Here is a 15,400-nt window from a genome sequence, read left to right on the forward strand (position 1 = left end):
CGGCGTTTTCTCGCTCGCCCTCGTTATTTATACTGACTGTGGTTGTCGGCTCCTTTCTGAGCTCTGCGCAGCGTTTTCTCGCTCGCCCCCGTTATTTATACTGACTGTGGTTGTCGGCTCCTTTCTTAGCTCTGCGCGGCATTTTCTCGCTCGCCCCCGTTATTTATACTGACTGTGGTTGTCAGCTCCTTTCTGAGCTCTGCGCAGCGTTTTCTCGCTCGCCCCCGTTATTTATACTGACTGTGATTGTCGGCTCCTTTCTGAGCTCTGCGCAGCGTTTTCTCGCTCGCCCCCGTTATTTATACTGACTGTGATTGTCGGCTCCTTTCTGAGCTCTGCGCAGCGTTTTCTCGCTCGCCCCCGTTATTTATACTGAATGTGGTTGTTGGCTCCTTTCTGAGCTCTGCGCGGCGTTTTCTCGCTCGTCCCCGTTATTTATACTGCCTGTGATCATTGGCTCCTTTCTGAGCTCTGCGCAGCGTTTTCTCGCTTGCCCCCGTTATTTATACTGATTGTGATTGTCGGCTCCTTTCTGAGCTCTGCGCGGCGTTTTCTCGCTCTTCCCCGTTATTTATACTGACTGTGGTTGTCGGCTCCTTTCTGAGCTCTGTGCAGCGTTTTCTCGCTCGCCCCCGTTATTTATACTGACTGTGATTGTCGGCTCCTTTCTGAGCTCTGCGCGGCGTTTTCTCGCTCGTCCCCGTTATTTATACTGAATGTGATTGTCAGCTCCTTTCTGAGCTCTGCGCAGCGTTTTCTCGCTCGCCCCCGTTATTTATACTGAATGTGATTGTCGGCTCCTTTCTGAGCTCTGCGCGGCGTTTTCTCGCTCGCCCCCGTTATTTATACTGACTGTGATTGTCGGCTCCTTTCTGAGCTCTGCGCGGCGTTTTCTCGCTCCCCCCAGTTATTTATACTAACTGTGGTTGTCGGCTCCTTTCTGAGCTCTGCGCGGCGTTTTCTCGCTCGTCCCCGTTATTTATACTGAATGTGATTGTCGGCTCCTTTCTGAGCTCTGCGCGGCATTTTCTCGCTCGTCCTCGTTATTTATACTGACTGTGATTGTCGGCTCCTTTCTGAGCTCTGCGAGGCGTTTTCTCGCTCGCCCCCGTTATTTATACTGACTGTGATTGTCGGCTCCTTTCTGAGCTCTGCGCGGCGTTTTCTCGCTCGCCCCCGTTATTTATACTGACTGTGGTTGTCGGCTCCTTTCTGAGCTCTGCGCGGCGTTTTCTCGCTCGTCCCCGTTATTTATACTGACTGTGATTGTCGGCTCCTTTCTGAGCTCTGCGCGGCGTTTTCTCGCTCCCCCCAATTATTTATACTGACTGTGGTTGTCGGCTCCTTTCTGAGCTCTGCGTGGCGTTTTCTCGCTCCCCCCAGTTATTTATACTGAATGTGATTGTCGGCTCCTTTCTGAGCTCTGCGCGGCGTTTTCTCGCTCGTCCCCGTTATTTATACTGAATGTGATTGTCGGCTCCTTTCTGAGCTATGCGCGCGGCGTTTTCTCGCTCGCCCCCGTTATTTATACTGACTGTAGTTGTCGGCTCCTTTCTGAGCTCTGCGCGGCGTTTTCTCGCTCGCCCCCGTTATTTATACTGACTGTGATTGTCGGCTCCTTTCTGAGCTCTGCGCGGAGTTTTCCCGCTTGTCCCCGTTATTTATACTGAATGTGATTGTCGGCTCCTTTCTGAGCTCTGCGCGGCGTTTTCTCGCTTGCCCCCGTTATTTATACTGACTGTGATTGTCGGCTCCTTTCTGAGCTCTGCGCGGCGTTTTCTCGCTCGCCCCCGTTATTTATACTGACTGTGATTGTCGGCTCCTTTCTGAGCTCTGCGCGGCGTTTTCTCGCTCCCCCCAGTTATTTATACTGACTGTGGTTGTCGGCTCCTTTCTGAGCTCTGCGCGGGGTTTTCTCGCTCCCCCCAGTTATTTATACTGACTGTGGTTGTCGGCTCCTTTCTGAGCTCTGCGCGCGGTGTTTTCTCGCTCGTCCCCGTTATTTATACTGAATGTGATTGTCGGCTCCTTTCTGAGCTCTGCGCGGCATTTTCTCGCTCGTCCCCGTTATTTATACTGAATGTGATTGTCGGCTCCTTTCTGAGCTCTGCGCGGCGTTTTCTCTCTCGTCCCCGTTATTTATACTGACTGTGATTGTCGGCTCCTTTCTGAGCTCTGCGCGCAGCGTTTTCTCGCTCCCCCCAGTTATTTTTACTGTCTGTGATTGTCGGCTCCTTTCTGAGCTCTGCGCGGCGTTTTCTCGCTCCCCCCAGTTATTTATACTGAATGTGATTGTCGGCTCCTTTCTGAGCTCTGCGCGGCGTTTTCTCGCTCGCCCCCGTTATTTATACTGACTGTGATTGTCGGCTCCTTTCTGAGCTCTGCGCGGCGTTTTCTCGCTCCCCCCAATTATTTATACTGACTGTGGTTGTCGGCTCCTTTCTGAGCTCTGCGCGGCGTTTTCTCGCTCGCCCCCGTTATTTATACTGACTGTGATTGTCGGCTCCTTTCTGAGCTCTGCGCGCGGCGTTTTCTCGCTCGTCCCCGTTATTTATACTGAATGTGATTGTCGGCTCCTTTCTGAGCTCTGCGCGGCGTTTTCTCGCTCGTCCCCGTTATTTATACTGAATGTGATTGTCGGATCCTTACTGAGCTCCGCGCGGCGTTTTCTCGCTCGTCCCCGTTATTTATACTGACTGTGATTGTCGGCTCCTTTCTGAGCTCTGCGCGCGGCGTTTTCTCGCTCCCCCCAGTTATTTATACTGAATGTGATTGTCGGCTCCTTTCTGAGCTCTGCGCGGCGTTTTCTCGCTCGTCCCCGTTATTTATACTGAATGAGATTGTCGGCTCCTTTCTGAGCTCTGCGCGCGGCGTTTTCTCGCTCGCCCCCGTTATTTATACTGACTGTGGTTGTCGGCTCCTTTCTGAGCTCTGCGCGGCGTTTTCTCGCTCGTCCCCGTTATTTATACTGAATGTGATTGTCGGCTCCTTTCTGAGCTCTGGCGGCGTTTTCTCGCTCGTCCTCGTTATTTATACTGACTGTGATTGTCGGCTCCTTTCTGAGCTCTGCGCGGCGTTTTCTCGCTCGTCCTCGTTATTTATACTGACTGTGATTGTCGGCTCCTTTCTGAGCTCTGCGCGGCGTTTTCTCGCTCGTCCCCATTATTTATATTGAATGTGATTGTCGGCTCCTTTCTGAGCTCTGCGCGGCGTTTTCTTGCTCGTCCCCGTTATTTATACTGAATGTGATTGTCGGCTCCTTTCTGAGCTCTGCGCGGCGTTTTCTCGCTCGTGCCCGTTATTTATACTGAATGTGATTGTCGGCTCCTTTCTGACCTCTGCGCGGCGTTTTCTCACTCGCCCCCGTTATTTATACTGACTGTGGTTGTCGGCTCCTTTCTGAGCTCTGCGCGGCGTTTTCTCTCTCGTACCCGTTATTTATACTGACTGTGATTGTCGTCTCCTTTCTGAGCTCTGCGCGGCGTTTTCTCGCTCGCCCCCGTTATTTATACTGACTGTGGTTGTCGGCTCCTTTCTGAGCTCTGCGCGGCGTTTTCTCACTCGCCCCCGTTATTTATAGTGACTGTGATTGTCGGCTCCTTTCTGAGCTCTGTGCGGTGTTTTCTCGCTCGTCCCCGTTATTTATACTGAATGTGATTGTCGGGTCCTTTCTGAGCTCTGCGTGGCGTTTTCTCGCTTGCCCCCGTTATTTATACTGAATGTGATTGTCTGCTCCTTTCTGAGCTCTGCGCGGCGTTTTCTCGCTCGTCCCCGTTATTTATACTGAATGTGATTGTCGGCTCCTTTCTGAGCTCTGCGCGGCGTTTTCTCGCTCGCTCCCGTTACTTATACTGAATGTGATTGTCGGCTCCTTTCTGAGCTCTGCAAGGCGTTTTCTCGCTCGCCCCCGTTATTTATACTGACTGTGGTTGTCGGCTCCTTTCTGAGCTCTGCGCGGCGTTTTCTCGCTCGCCCCCGTTATTTATAGTGACTGTGATTGTCGGCTCCTTTCTGAGCTCTGCGCGGTGTTTTCTCGCTTGTCCCCGTTATTTATACTGAATGTGATTGTCGGGTCCTTTCTGAGCTCTGCGTGGCGTTCTCGCTTGCCCCCGTTATTTATACTGAATGTGATTGTCGGCTCCTTTCTGAGCTCTGCGCGGCGTTTTCTCGCTCGTCCCCGTTATTTATACTGAATGTGATTGTCGGCTCCTTTCTGAGCTCTGCGCGGCGTTTTCTCGCTCGCCCCCGTTATTTATACTGACTGTGGTTGTCGGCTCCTTTCTGAGCTCTGCGCAGCGTTTTCTTGCTCGCCCCCGTTATTTATACTGAATGTGATTGTCGGCTCCTTTCTGAGCTCTGCGTGGCGTTTTCTCGCTCGTCCCCGTTATTTATACTGACTGTGATTGTCGGCTCCTTTCTGAGCTCTGTGCGGCGTTTTCTCGCTCGTCCCCGTTATTTATACTCACTGTGGTAGTCGGCTCCTTTCTGAGCTCTGCGCGGCGTTTTCTCGCTCTCCCCCGTTATTTATAGTGACTGTGATTGTCGGCTCCTTTCTGAGCTCTGCGCTCGGCGTTTTCTCGCTCGTCCCCGTTATTTATACTGAATGTGATTGTCGGCTCCTTTCTGAGCTCTGTGCGGCGTTTTCTCGCTCGTCCCCGTTATTTATACTGAATGTGATTGTCGGCTCCTTACTGAGCTCTGCGCGGCGTTTTCTCGCTCGTCCCCGTTATTTATACTGACTGTGATTGTCGGCTCCTTTCTGAGCTCTGCGCGGCGTTTTCTCGCTCGTCCCCGTTATTTATACTGAATGTGATTGTCGGCTCCTTTCTGAGCTCTGCGCGCGACGTTTTCTCGCTCGCCCCCGTTATTTATACTGACTGTGGTTGTCGGCTCCTTTCTGAGCTCTGCGCGGCGTTTTCTCGCTCGTCCCCGTTATTTATACTGAATGTGATTGTCGGCTCCTTTCTGAGCTCTGGCGGCGTTTTCTCGCTCGTCCCCGCTATTTATACTGAATGTGATTGTCGGCTCCTTTCTGAGCTCTGCGCGGCGTTTTCTCGCTCGTCCCCGTTATTTATACTGAATGTGATTGTCGGCTCCTTTCTGAGCTCTGCGCGGCGTTTTCTTGCTCGCCCCCGTTATTTATACTGACTGTGGTTGTCGGCTCCTTTCTGAGCTCTGCGCAGCGTTTTCTTGCTCGCCCCCGTTATTTATACTGAATGTGATTGTCGGCTCCTTTCTGAGCTCTGCGTGGCGTTTTCTCGCTCGTCCCCGTTATTTATACTGACTGTGATTGTCGGCTCCTTTCTGAGCTCTGTGCGGCGTTTTCTCGCTCGTCCCCGTTATTTATACTGACTGTGGTAGTCGGCTCCTTTCTGAGCTCTGCGCGGCGTTTTCTCGCTCGCCCCCGTTATTTATAGTGACTGTGATTGTCGGCTCCTTTCTGAACTCTGCGCGGCGTTTTCTCGCTCGCCCCCGTTATTTATACTGACTGTGATTGTCGGCTCCTTTCTGAGCTCTGCGCGGCGTTTTCTCGCTCGTCCCCGTTATTTATACTGACTGTGGTTGTCGGCTCCTTTCTGAGCTCTGCGCGGCGTTTTCTCGCTCGTCCCCGTTATTTATACTGAATGTGACTGTCGGCTCCTTTCTGAGCTCTGCGCGGCGTTTTCTCGCTCGTCCCCGTTATTTATAGTGACTGTGATTGTCAGCTCCTTTCTGAGCTCTGCGTGGCGTTTTCTCGCTCGTCCCCGTTATTTATACTGACTGTGGTTGTCGGCTTTCTGAGCTCTGAGCGGCGTTTTCTCGCTCGTCCCCGTTATTTATACTGACTGTGGTTGTCGGCTTTCTGAGCTCTGCGCGGCGTTTTCTCGCTCGTCCCCGTTATTTATACTGACTGTGATTGTCGGCTCCTTTCTGAGCTCTGCGCGGCGTTTTCTCGCTCGTCCCCGTTATTTATGCTGACTGTGATTGTCGGCTCCTTTCTGAGCTCTGCGCGGCGTTTTCTCGCTCGTCCCCGTTATTTATACTGACTGTGGTTGTCGGCTCCTTTCTGAGCTCTGCGCGGCGTTTTCTCGCTCGCCCCCGTTATTTATACTGACTGTGATTGTCGGCTCCTTTCTGAGCTCTGCGCGGCGTTTTCTCGCTCGCCCCCGTTATTTATACTGACTGTGGTTGTCGGCTCCTTTCTGAGCTCTGCGTGGCGTTTTCTCGCTCGTCCCCGTTATTTATACTGAATGTGATTGTCGGCTCCTTTCTGAGCTCTGCGCGGCGTTTTCTCGCTCGTCCCCGTTATTTATAGTGACTGTGATTGTCAGCTCCTTTCTGAGCTCTGCGCGGCGTTTTCTCGCTCGTCCCCGTTATTTATACTGACTGTGATTGTCAGCTCCTTTCTGAGCTCTGCGCGGCGTTTTCTCGCTCGCCCCCGTTATTTATACTGAATGTGATTGTCGGCTCCTTTCTGAGCTCTGCGCAGTGTTTTCTCGCTCGTCCCCGTTATTTATATCTATAAACCTATTACTGAGCTTCGGTTTCAGCATTTTTGTGCTTTGTGGCTTCAGCAATGTCTTTTTTTGATGGAATTTACACAGAATTGGCCGGTTTTCCTGCTTTCCCCTCAGTTATGGTCTCTTGGCTCTGAGGGTCTCGGGGGTATTTTAGTGGGTTTTGTGCCTCGTTTGCTGTCGCTATCGATCATTTACCATCACTTTCCTTCTCTGCAGCAGTTTCTCCCTCATTGATAACAGCTCATGGATTATTCAGATATTTATAAATGGAGATTCTGGAGGCTTCTGCTATTTTACACTCCTGACTTCCCGCTACAGTTACTGACATGACCAGTATCTATAGATAGAGCTCAGCCACTGCTCTGACTGACTTTCTTCACAGGAACCATCTTTTGTGAGGTCATTTTCCCTCATGGAATCACTAAATCGCTAGAACCTATTCACACTGAGGCCATTTACAGCGAGGAGCTGTCTGCAGTGTAACTATCAGAGCTTTGCTGTGTAATTGCGCCATACACAAGTTTCCTGCCCTCACAGAGCTCATGAACTCTCGTCTCAGCATCGCACATGTGATTAAAATGGCGCCGTCACCCTCGCATCGCTGCTTTTATACCCTCTGTGGACAGAGCGTCGTAGGCTAGATAGTCAGCGACACCTAGTGGTGGGAGGACGGATTGGTAGTTGATATTACACTGTGCTATAGGACCTTCCTTGACGTCACGCCCATGTGACCAGACTCCTAGCTGCGTTACCTGCTGTGTTACAGGACCTTCCATGACGTCACTCCCATGTGACCAGACTCCTAGCTGCGTTCCCTGCTGTGTTACAGGACCTTCCATGACGTCACGCCCATGTGACCAGACTCCTAGCTGCGCTCCCTGCTGTTACAGGATCTTCCATGACGTCACTCCCATGTGACCAGACTCCTAGCTGCGTTCCCTGCTGTGTTACAGGACCTTCCATGACGTCACGCCCATGTGACCAGACTCCTAGCTGCGTTACCTGCTGTGTCAGGACCTTCAATGACGTCATGCCCATGTGAGTATACGCATGCGCGTCCCTCCTGGTATCAGGGCTGCTCTTCCAGCTGCTGTGAAGTCTTGTATGCAGAGACATTGTATAAATAAAGTTGTGTGACACTGGAGGCAGACTGCGGAGTGTGCGGAGGCGGACCGCAGAGTGTGTGGATGTAGCAGAGCTGAGTGTGTGGAGGCGGACCGCAGAGTGTGTGGATGTAGCAGAGCTGAGTGTTTGGAGGCGGACCGCAGAGTAGTGATGGGTAGCTCCTGAACGAGCCGGCTCTTTATAGTGAATCATATGAGTCGGCTCCTGGCAGGGAGCCAATTGAAATTTAAACGGCTCTTTGCCAGTTCACGTTCCACAGTCAGTCCCCTCTGACCCCGCCCCTCCCTCCCGGCAGTAGTCACTCTGATCCTGAGAATGCCTGCTCCTCCTGCTGCTGCACATAGCACTGACTCACAGCCCCGCCCTCCTCCAATCTGTGACAAGCAGCAGGCAGGCACTTTATTAAAGGAACACTGACATCTGGATTTAGCCTGATTATAGTTATTTACCGCCAGCTTGTAAATCCTCGCTGAGCGAGGGAGAAACAGCGGATGTAAATGTGCGTCCCTTGTTCTCTCATTCACTTGAATGGAAGAGAACAAATGATCCAGCGATGCATATGGGCAGGGCAGATAAGGATCTCCTCTGCAGACATACCATCGCTGGATTGAGCATCACTGGATCGCAGGCTCGGGTGCTGCATGGTCCATGCGGTCAGTCAGCGAGCGCTGGCCGACAACATGGTCGCATCCTGTGTGTCTTTTGCTGAATAGGGCTCCGGCACAGGACAACTTCCATGGAAACCCATGTAAACAGTTCCATAGGTTTTTATGGAATACCAGCAGGATTGAAGCAGAATTTTTAAAATAAGTATATGGAGAATAAACCTATTTTAAAAAGTTCTCTTCAATTAATGGCACTAATGCCCACGTGATCCAACCCCTTTAATGACATTATATTAGTGATGGCAAAAGACATTGGTCCTTGATGGGACACCAAAAAAACAGTCTTTTCCAAAACAGATAATAACAGAAGAAATAAACTGAATCAGTCCATCCAAGCTATGGCACTTAGTTTATCTATCCAATGGGCCCTAAAGACAATTTTAGGCGGCCTTCACACTTTGTGGATTTGCAGCGGAGTTTCCATGCAGATCATCAGCGTGGAAATTCCATGGCATTTACAGAAGCCAACAGTGGCAATGGTTTTTATCCAAAACACATTCTCACTTCGTGGAAAAATTCAGAATCTGACATGAGGTGTGAAATTGGCTTCAGCAGCAGCATGTCAGTATGTGCAGAATATCCGATATGCGAAATTCATTGCAGTCAATGGACGGGTGAATTCCGCAGCAAATTCCTTATCTAAATCCGCCTGGATGCAGATGCGACATTTGACACTGCAGTTTTGCTGCAGACTGTTTGCAGCAGACAGCCCACAGCGAACTCGCCAAGTGTGAAGGTAGCTTTAAAATGTGGCACTGATAATTAGTATCTTGTTGGTATTTTGCATGTTCATTTTGTGTTTGTTAAAGTTTTTACAGCAAATAATATAAAATCTGGTTATTCTGGAAACTATTCTGTTTTATGTCATAAATTGGCACATGTGTAGATTTTTACTAAAAGGTATACAATCATGGGTTAAAACATACCAGAATTTGGCTTCAAATTTAAAGCCAAAGGTAATAGGAAATGAAGAGCCATTTTCGGAGCCAAAAGAGCCGGCTCTTTTTGGTGAGCCGATCCAAAAGAGCCGGCTCACCAAAAAATCGCATTTTACCCATTACTACCGCAGAGTGTGTGGAGGCGGACCGCAGGTAGACTGCAGAGTGTTTGGAGGCGGACCGCAGAGTGTGCGGATGCAGAGTGTGTGGAGGCGGACCGCAGAGTGTGCGGAGGCGGACCGCAGAGTGTGTGGAGGCAGAGTGTGTGGAGGCGGACCGCAGAGTGTGCGGAGGCGGACCGCAGAGTGTGCGGAGGCGGACCGCAGAGTGTGTGGAGGCGGACCGCAGAGTGTGTGGAGGCGGACCGCAGAGTGTGTGGAGGCGGACCGCAGAGTGTGTGGATGTAGCAGAGCTGAGTGTGTGGAGGCGGACCGCAGAGTGTGTGGATGTAGCAGAGCTGAGTGTGTGGAGGCGGACCGCAGAGTGTGTGGAGGCGGACCGCAGAGTGTGTGGAGGCGGACCGCAGGCAGACTGCAGAGTGTTTGGAGGCGGACCGCAGAGTGTGCGGATGCAGAGTGTGTGGAGGCAGAGTGTGCGGAGGCGGACCGCAGAGTGTGTGGAGGCAGAGTGTGTGGAGGCGGACCGCAGAGTGTGTGGAGGCAGAGTGTGTGGAGGCGGACCGCAGAGTGTGTGGAGGCAGACCGCAGAGTGTGTGGAGGCGGACCGCAGAGTGTGCGGAGGCGGACCGCAGAGTGTGCGGAGGCGGACCGCAGAGTGTGCGGAGGCGGACCGCAGAGTGTGTGGAGGCAGACCGCAGAGTGTGTGGAGGCGGACCGCAGAGTGTGTGGAGGCACAGACTGCAGAGTGTGTGGAGGCACAGACTGCAGAGTGTGTGGAGGCGGACCGCAGAGTGTGTGGATGTAGCAGAGCTGAGTGTGTGGAGGCGGACCGCAGAGTGTGTGGATGTAGCAGAGCTGAGTGTGTGGAGGCGGACCGCAGAGCGTGCGGAGGCGGACCGCAGAGTGTGTGGATGTAGCAGAGCTGAGTGTGTGGAGGCGGACCGCAGAGCGTGCGGAGGCGGACCGCAGAGTGTGTGGATGTAGCAGAGCTGAGTGTGTGGAGGCGGACCGCAGAGTGTGTGGAGGCGGACCGCAGGCAGACTGCAGAGTGTTTGGAGGCGGACCGCAGAGTGTGCGGATGCAGAGTGTGTGGAGGCAGAGTGTGCGGAGGCGGACCGCAGAGTGTGTGGAGGCGGACCGCAGAGTGTGCGGATGCAGAGTGTGTGGAGGCAGAGTGTGTGGAGGCGGACCGCAGAGTGTGTGGAGGCAGAGTGTGTGGAGGCGGACCGCAGAGTGTGTGGAGGCGGACCGCAGAGTGTGTGGAGGCGGACCGCAGAGTGTGCGGAGGCGGACCGCAGAGTGTGTGGAGGCGGACCGCAGAGTGTGTGGAGGCACAGACTGCAGAGTGTGTGGAGGCGGACCGCAGAGTGTGTGGATGTAGCAGAGCTGAGTGTGTGGAGGCGGACCGCAGAGTGTGTGGATGTAGCAGAGCTGAGTGTGTGGAGGCGGACCGCAGAGCGTGCGGAGGCGGACCGCAGAGTGTGTGGATGTAGCAGAGCTGAGTGTGTGGAGGCGGACCGCAGAGTGTGTGGAGGCGGACCGCAGGCAGACTGCAGAGTGTTTGGAGGCGGACCGCAGAGTGTGCGGATGCAGAGTGTGTGGAGGCAGAGTGTGCGGAGGCGGACCGCAGAGTGTGTGGAGGCAGAGTGTGTGGAGGCGGACCGCAGAGTGTGTGGAGGCAGAGTGTGTGGAGGCGGACCGCAGAGTGTGTGGAGGCGGACCGCAGAGTGTGTGGAGGCGGACCGCAGAGTGTGTGGAGGCGGACCGCAGAGTGTGCGGAGGCGGACCGCAGAGTGTGCGGAGGCGGACCGCAGAGTGTGCGGAGGCAGACCGCAGAGTGTGTGGAGGCAGACCGCAGAGTGTGTGGAGGCACAGACTGCAGAGTGTGTGGAGGCGGACCGCAGAGTGTGTGGATGTAGCAGAGCTGAGTGTGTGGAGGCGGACCGCAGAGTGTGTGGATGTAGCAGAGCTGAGTGTGTGGAGGCGGACCGCAGGCAGACTGCAGAGTGTTTGGAGGCGGACCGCAGAGTGTGCGGATGCAGAGTGTGTGGAGGCAGAGTGTGCGGAGGCGGACCGCAGAGTGTGTGGAGGTAGAGTGTGTGGAGGCAGAGTGTGTGGAGGCGGACCGCAGAGTGTGTGGAGGCGGACCGCAGAGTGTGTGGAGGCGGACCGCAGAGTGTGCGGAGGCAGACCGCAGAGTGTGTGGAGGCGGACCGCAGAGTGTGTGGAGGCGGACCGCAGAGTGTGTGGAGGCGGACCGCAGAGTGTGTGGAGGCGGACCGCAGAGCGTGCGGAGGCAGAGTGTGCGGAGGCGTACCGCAGAGTGTGCGGAGGCGGACCGCAGAGCGTGCGGAGGCGGACCGCCGAGCGTGCGGAGGCGGACCGTCGAGCGTGCGGAGGCGGACCGCCGAGCGTGCGGAGGCGAACCGCCGAGCGTGCGGAGGCGTACTGCAGAGTGTGCGGAGGCGGACTGCCGAGGGTGTGGAGGCGGACTGCAGAGTGTGCGGAGGCGGACCGCAGAGCGTGCGGAGGCCGACTGCAGAGTGTGCGGAGGCAAAGTGTGTGGAGGCAGACTGCAGAGTGTGTGGATGCAGAGCGTGTGGAGGCAGACCGCAGAGCGTGTGGAGGCGGACCGCCGAGCGTGTGGAGGCGGACCGCAGAGCGTGTGGAGGCAGAGCGTGTGGAGGCAGACTGCAGAGGAGGCGGACTGCAGAGTGCGTGGAGGCGGACTGCAGAGTGCGTGGAGGCAGACTGCAGAGTGCGTGGAGGCGGACTGCAGAGTGCGTGGAGGCGGACTGCAGAGTGCGTGGAGGCAGACTGCAGAGTGTGTGGAGGCTGACTGCAGAGTGTGCGGACTGCAGAGTGTGCGGAGGCAGAGTGTGCGGAGGCAGAGTGTGCGGAGGCAGACTGTGTGGAGGCAGACTGCAGAGTGTGTGGAGGCAGACTGCAGAGTGTGTGGAGGCAGAGTGTGTGGAGGCAGAGTGTGTGGAGGCAGAGTGTGTGGAGGCAGAGTGTGTGGAGGCAGTGTGTGTGGAGGCAGAGTGTGTGGAGGCTGACTGCAGAGGAGGCAGACTGCAGAGTGTGTGGAGGCGGACTGCAGAGTGTGTGGAGGCAGAGTGCAGAGGAGGCGGACTGCAGAGTGCGTGGATGCGGACTGCAGAGTGCGTGGATGCGGACTGCAGAGTGCGTGGAGGCGGACTGCAGAGTGCGTGGAGGCGGACTGCAGAGTGTGTGGAGGCGGACCGCAGGCGGACTGCAGAGTGTGTGGAGGCAGAGTGTGTGGAGGCTGACTGCAGAGCAGGCAGACTGCAGAGTGTGTGGAGGCAGAGTGTGTGGAGGCAGAGTGCAGAGGAGGCGGACTGCAGAGTGCGTGGAGGCGGACTGCAGAGTGCGTGGAGGCGGACTGCAGAGTGTGTGGAGGCAGAGTGTGTGGAGGCAGAATGTGTGGAGGCAGACTGTAGAGGAGGCGGACTGCAGAGTACGTGGAGGCCGACTGCAGAGTGTGTGGATGCAGAGTGTGCGGAGGCAGACTGCAGAGTGTGCGGAGGCAGACTGCAGAGTGTGCGGAGGCAGACTGCAGAGTGTGCGGAGGCAGAGTGTGTGGAGGCAGAGGAGGCGGACTGCAGAGTGCGTGGAGGCGGACTGCAGAGCGCGTGGAGGCGGACTGCAGAGCGCGTGGAGGCGGACTGCAGAGCGCGTGGAGGCGGACCGCAGAGCGCGTGGAGGCGGACCGCAGAGCGCGTGAAGGCGGACCGCAGAGTGTGGAGGCGGACTGCAGAGCTGACTCTGCGGTGCTCGTGTGCCCCTAGTAACCCGATGTTTACAATAGTTACCAGCCTGCTCCTGCTTTAGCAGGCTGGTAACCAGGAGCAGAACATCGTGGAAAGATTCTTTCCACGATGTCGCTGATCGCTGGTGAGCCTGCCTGTTTGACAGCTCACCAGCGACCACATAGCGACGCACCAGCGATCCCTGACAGGTCGTATCGTTGTCGGGATCGTTGCAGCGTCGCTAAGTGTGACGGGGCCTTTATCCTACCACTGTTTGCTGTACTTCTATTGTTCTCTATTATCGGCCAAACACAATAACGGTACCTTTGATATCTGCTTGTTTCCTTTGCAGATAAATACAATCACCTCTTGTATCAAGCTAGGACTGTCATCTGTCGCTCTCTGTTGTCAGCCGTCTGTCACTGGGGATGGGCCGTGTAGCATAATTTTAGGTTATAATGTAATTATATGATTTATTTTTTTTATCCCTTTTAGATCCTGCAAGCAGATGATGGTAATTACTGCATGTGTGTGAACGCAGCCACCCTGGCGTTGATAGACACCGGCATCCCCATGCGGGACTACGTGTGCGCCAGCTCAGCCGGCTTCATCGAGGACACGCCGCTGGCGGATCTCAGCTACGTGGAGGAATCGGCAGGGGGACCCCACTTGTCTTTAGCTCTGTTACCCAAGTCTGAGCAGATCGCGCTGCTGGAGATGAACTCGCGGCTGCACGAGGATCACCTGGAGCGAGTGATGGATGCGGCCAGCAAGGCGTGTAAGGACATGTACGCGGTGCTGGAGCAGGTGGTGGCGACCACTTACAGGAGGTGTCGGCGCTGGTCGGAGATCGGGGGGCAGCATAGATGAGACTCTATGGAGCTGTGTGTGGACAGTCGTGGAGAGAGGAGCCATAAAAGCTGGATCTCCGCAGAGAAGCGTGGGCTGAGGGGATGGAGCTGAGGACACACAGGGATATATTCTATGTTTTGCTTTAATAAATAAGAAACGTTTTTGTTTTTTATATTCAAGTTTTTTATGTTGCGCAAAAAAGGGAAATGCCTTATGTGGTAAAATGGAAAAGCCCTTTACTAATGAAAAGCTATTTTCTCTGCAGTATTCTATTTCTGCTTTCTGTAAGTGATTGGAAATGATCTGATTTACATTTAAAGGATGTGAAGTTGTCCAGGTCTCCTGCCCGCAGAGCTGAGGGTTAGTGACAGTGTGTCAGTCGGGGCTATAACTGAGCTCAGCAGCAGCGCACACTAAGGCTATGTGCCCACCATGCAGAAATGCTCAGGATTTTTTCCTGAGCGTTTCTGCATCTCTCTGGCAGAAAAAACGCATGCGGATTGTACGTGCGGATTGTACGTGCGGATTGTGCGTGCGGATTGTACATGCGTTTTTTCTGCCGTGGAAATGCCGATGTGAAGCGTTCTTCACATGCATTTCCGCATGCGGCTTTTGGTGAAAGTGATTGCTACTAAATGGATATCTACATGTTATTAACCCCTTCACGGCCTTTGATGTACTCGCAAGTGAAAAGTTGTGTCTCTGCCTTTGATCCCCACACATGACGGCCGACTTAATCAGCCATCATGTTCCTCTAAGGCCACGTGCGCACGCTGAGTATTTGATGAGTATTTTACATCAGTGTTTGTAAACCAGGAGTGAGTAAAAACTGCAGAAGTGGTGACGTGTTTCTATTATACTTTTCCTCTGATTGTTCCACTCCTGGTTTTGGCATACAAATACTGATGGAAAATTCTGACCAAATACTGAACGTGGCCTTACATGGCTGCGGCATTTAACATGTGCAAACAAGGGGGCGTGTCATTCCACGCTCCCATCAGCGTGCCCATGATGTGGCATGTTCGCGGGGCGCTGATGGGTCTGCTGATGGGGGTCTGTTGATGACTGCCGTACCTATCATTACGATACTCCTGTCAACGTAGGCTCATGGCCCGTTCATAGGAGATCGTGATTTTTGCTACGCGCTGATGTACAGCTATGTATAACACAAATGATCAATCGCATCTTCAAGTCCCCTGAGAGCAATATTAAATATAGGAAAAAGTAAAAAAAAGTTTAAAAATATGAAAAAATATACACACACAAAAGTTTAAATCACCCCACTTTTTGTCCCATTAAAAATAAAACAATTAAAAAAATAAAACATACACATATTTGCATTCAGAAACGCACAAACTATCAAAACATAAAATAAATTAAAGGGAATCTCTCACCCCCTGGGACTTGTCAGACCTCTAATATGGTATTAGA

General features: G+C 53.7%; 1 protein-coding gene across 6 annotated transcripts in view; it reads left to right on the forward strand.

The window, feature by feature from the left end:
* Positions 1–14,141, forward strand: part of LOC141152825 (exosome complex component RRP41-like) — a 123,870-nt gene extending 109,729 nt beyond the window's left edge. For 2 of the 6 annotated variants that reach the window (XR_012247158.1, XR_012247156.1), the window contains exons 2-3: positions 7,330–7,538; positions 13,613–14,141. Coding sequence is in view for 1 of the 6 variants with exons in the window: in XM_073637475.1 (XP_073493576.1) it covers positions 13,613–13,987 (375 nt within the window). In the remaining 5 variants the exon portion in view is untranslated. Of the gene's footprint in view, positions 1–7,266; positions 7,539–7,623; positions 7,680–13,612 lie in introns of those variants that run through there. The other 4 variants (XR_012247157.1, XR_012247159.1, XR_012247160.1 and 1 more) reach the window with 4 other exon arrangements.
* Positions 14,142–15,400: the final 1,259 nt, after the last annotated feature.

Source organism: Phyllobates terribilis, unplaced genomic scaffold, assembly GCF_046119375.1.
Source record: "Phyllobates terribilis strain yellow unplaced genomic scaffold, ASM4611937v1 Scaffold_7__3_contigs__length_470593459, whole genome shotgun sequence".
Classification (NCBI taxonomy): Eukaryota; Metazoa; Chordata; class Amphibia; order Anura; family Dendrobatidae; genus Phyllobates; species Phyllobates terribilis.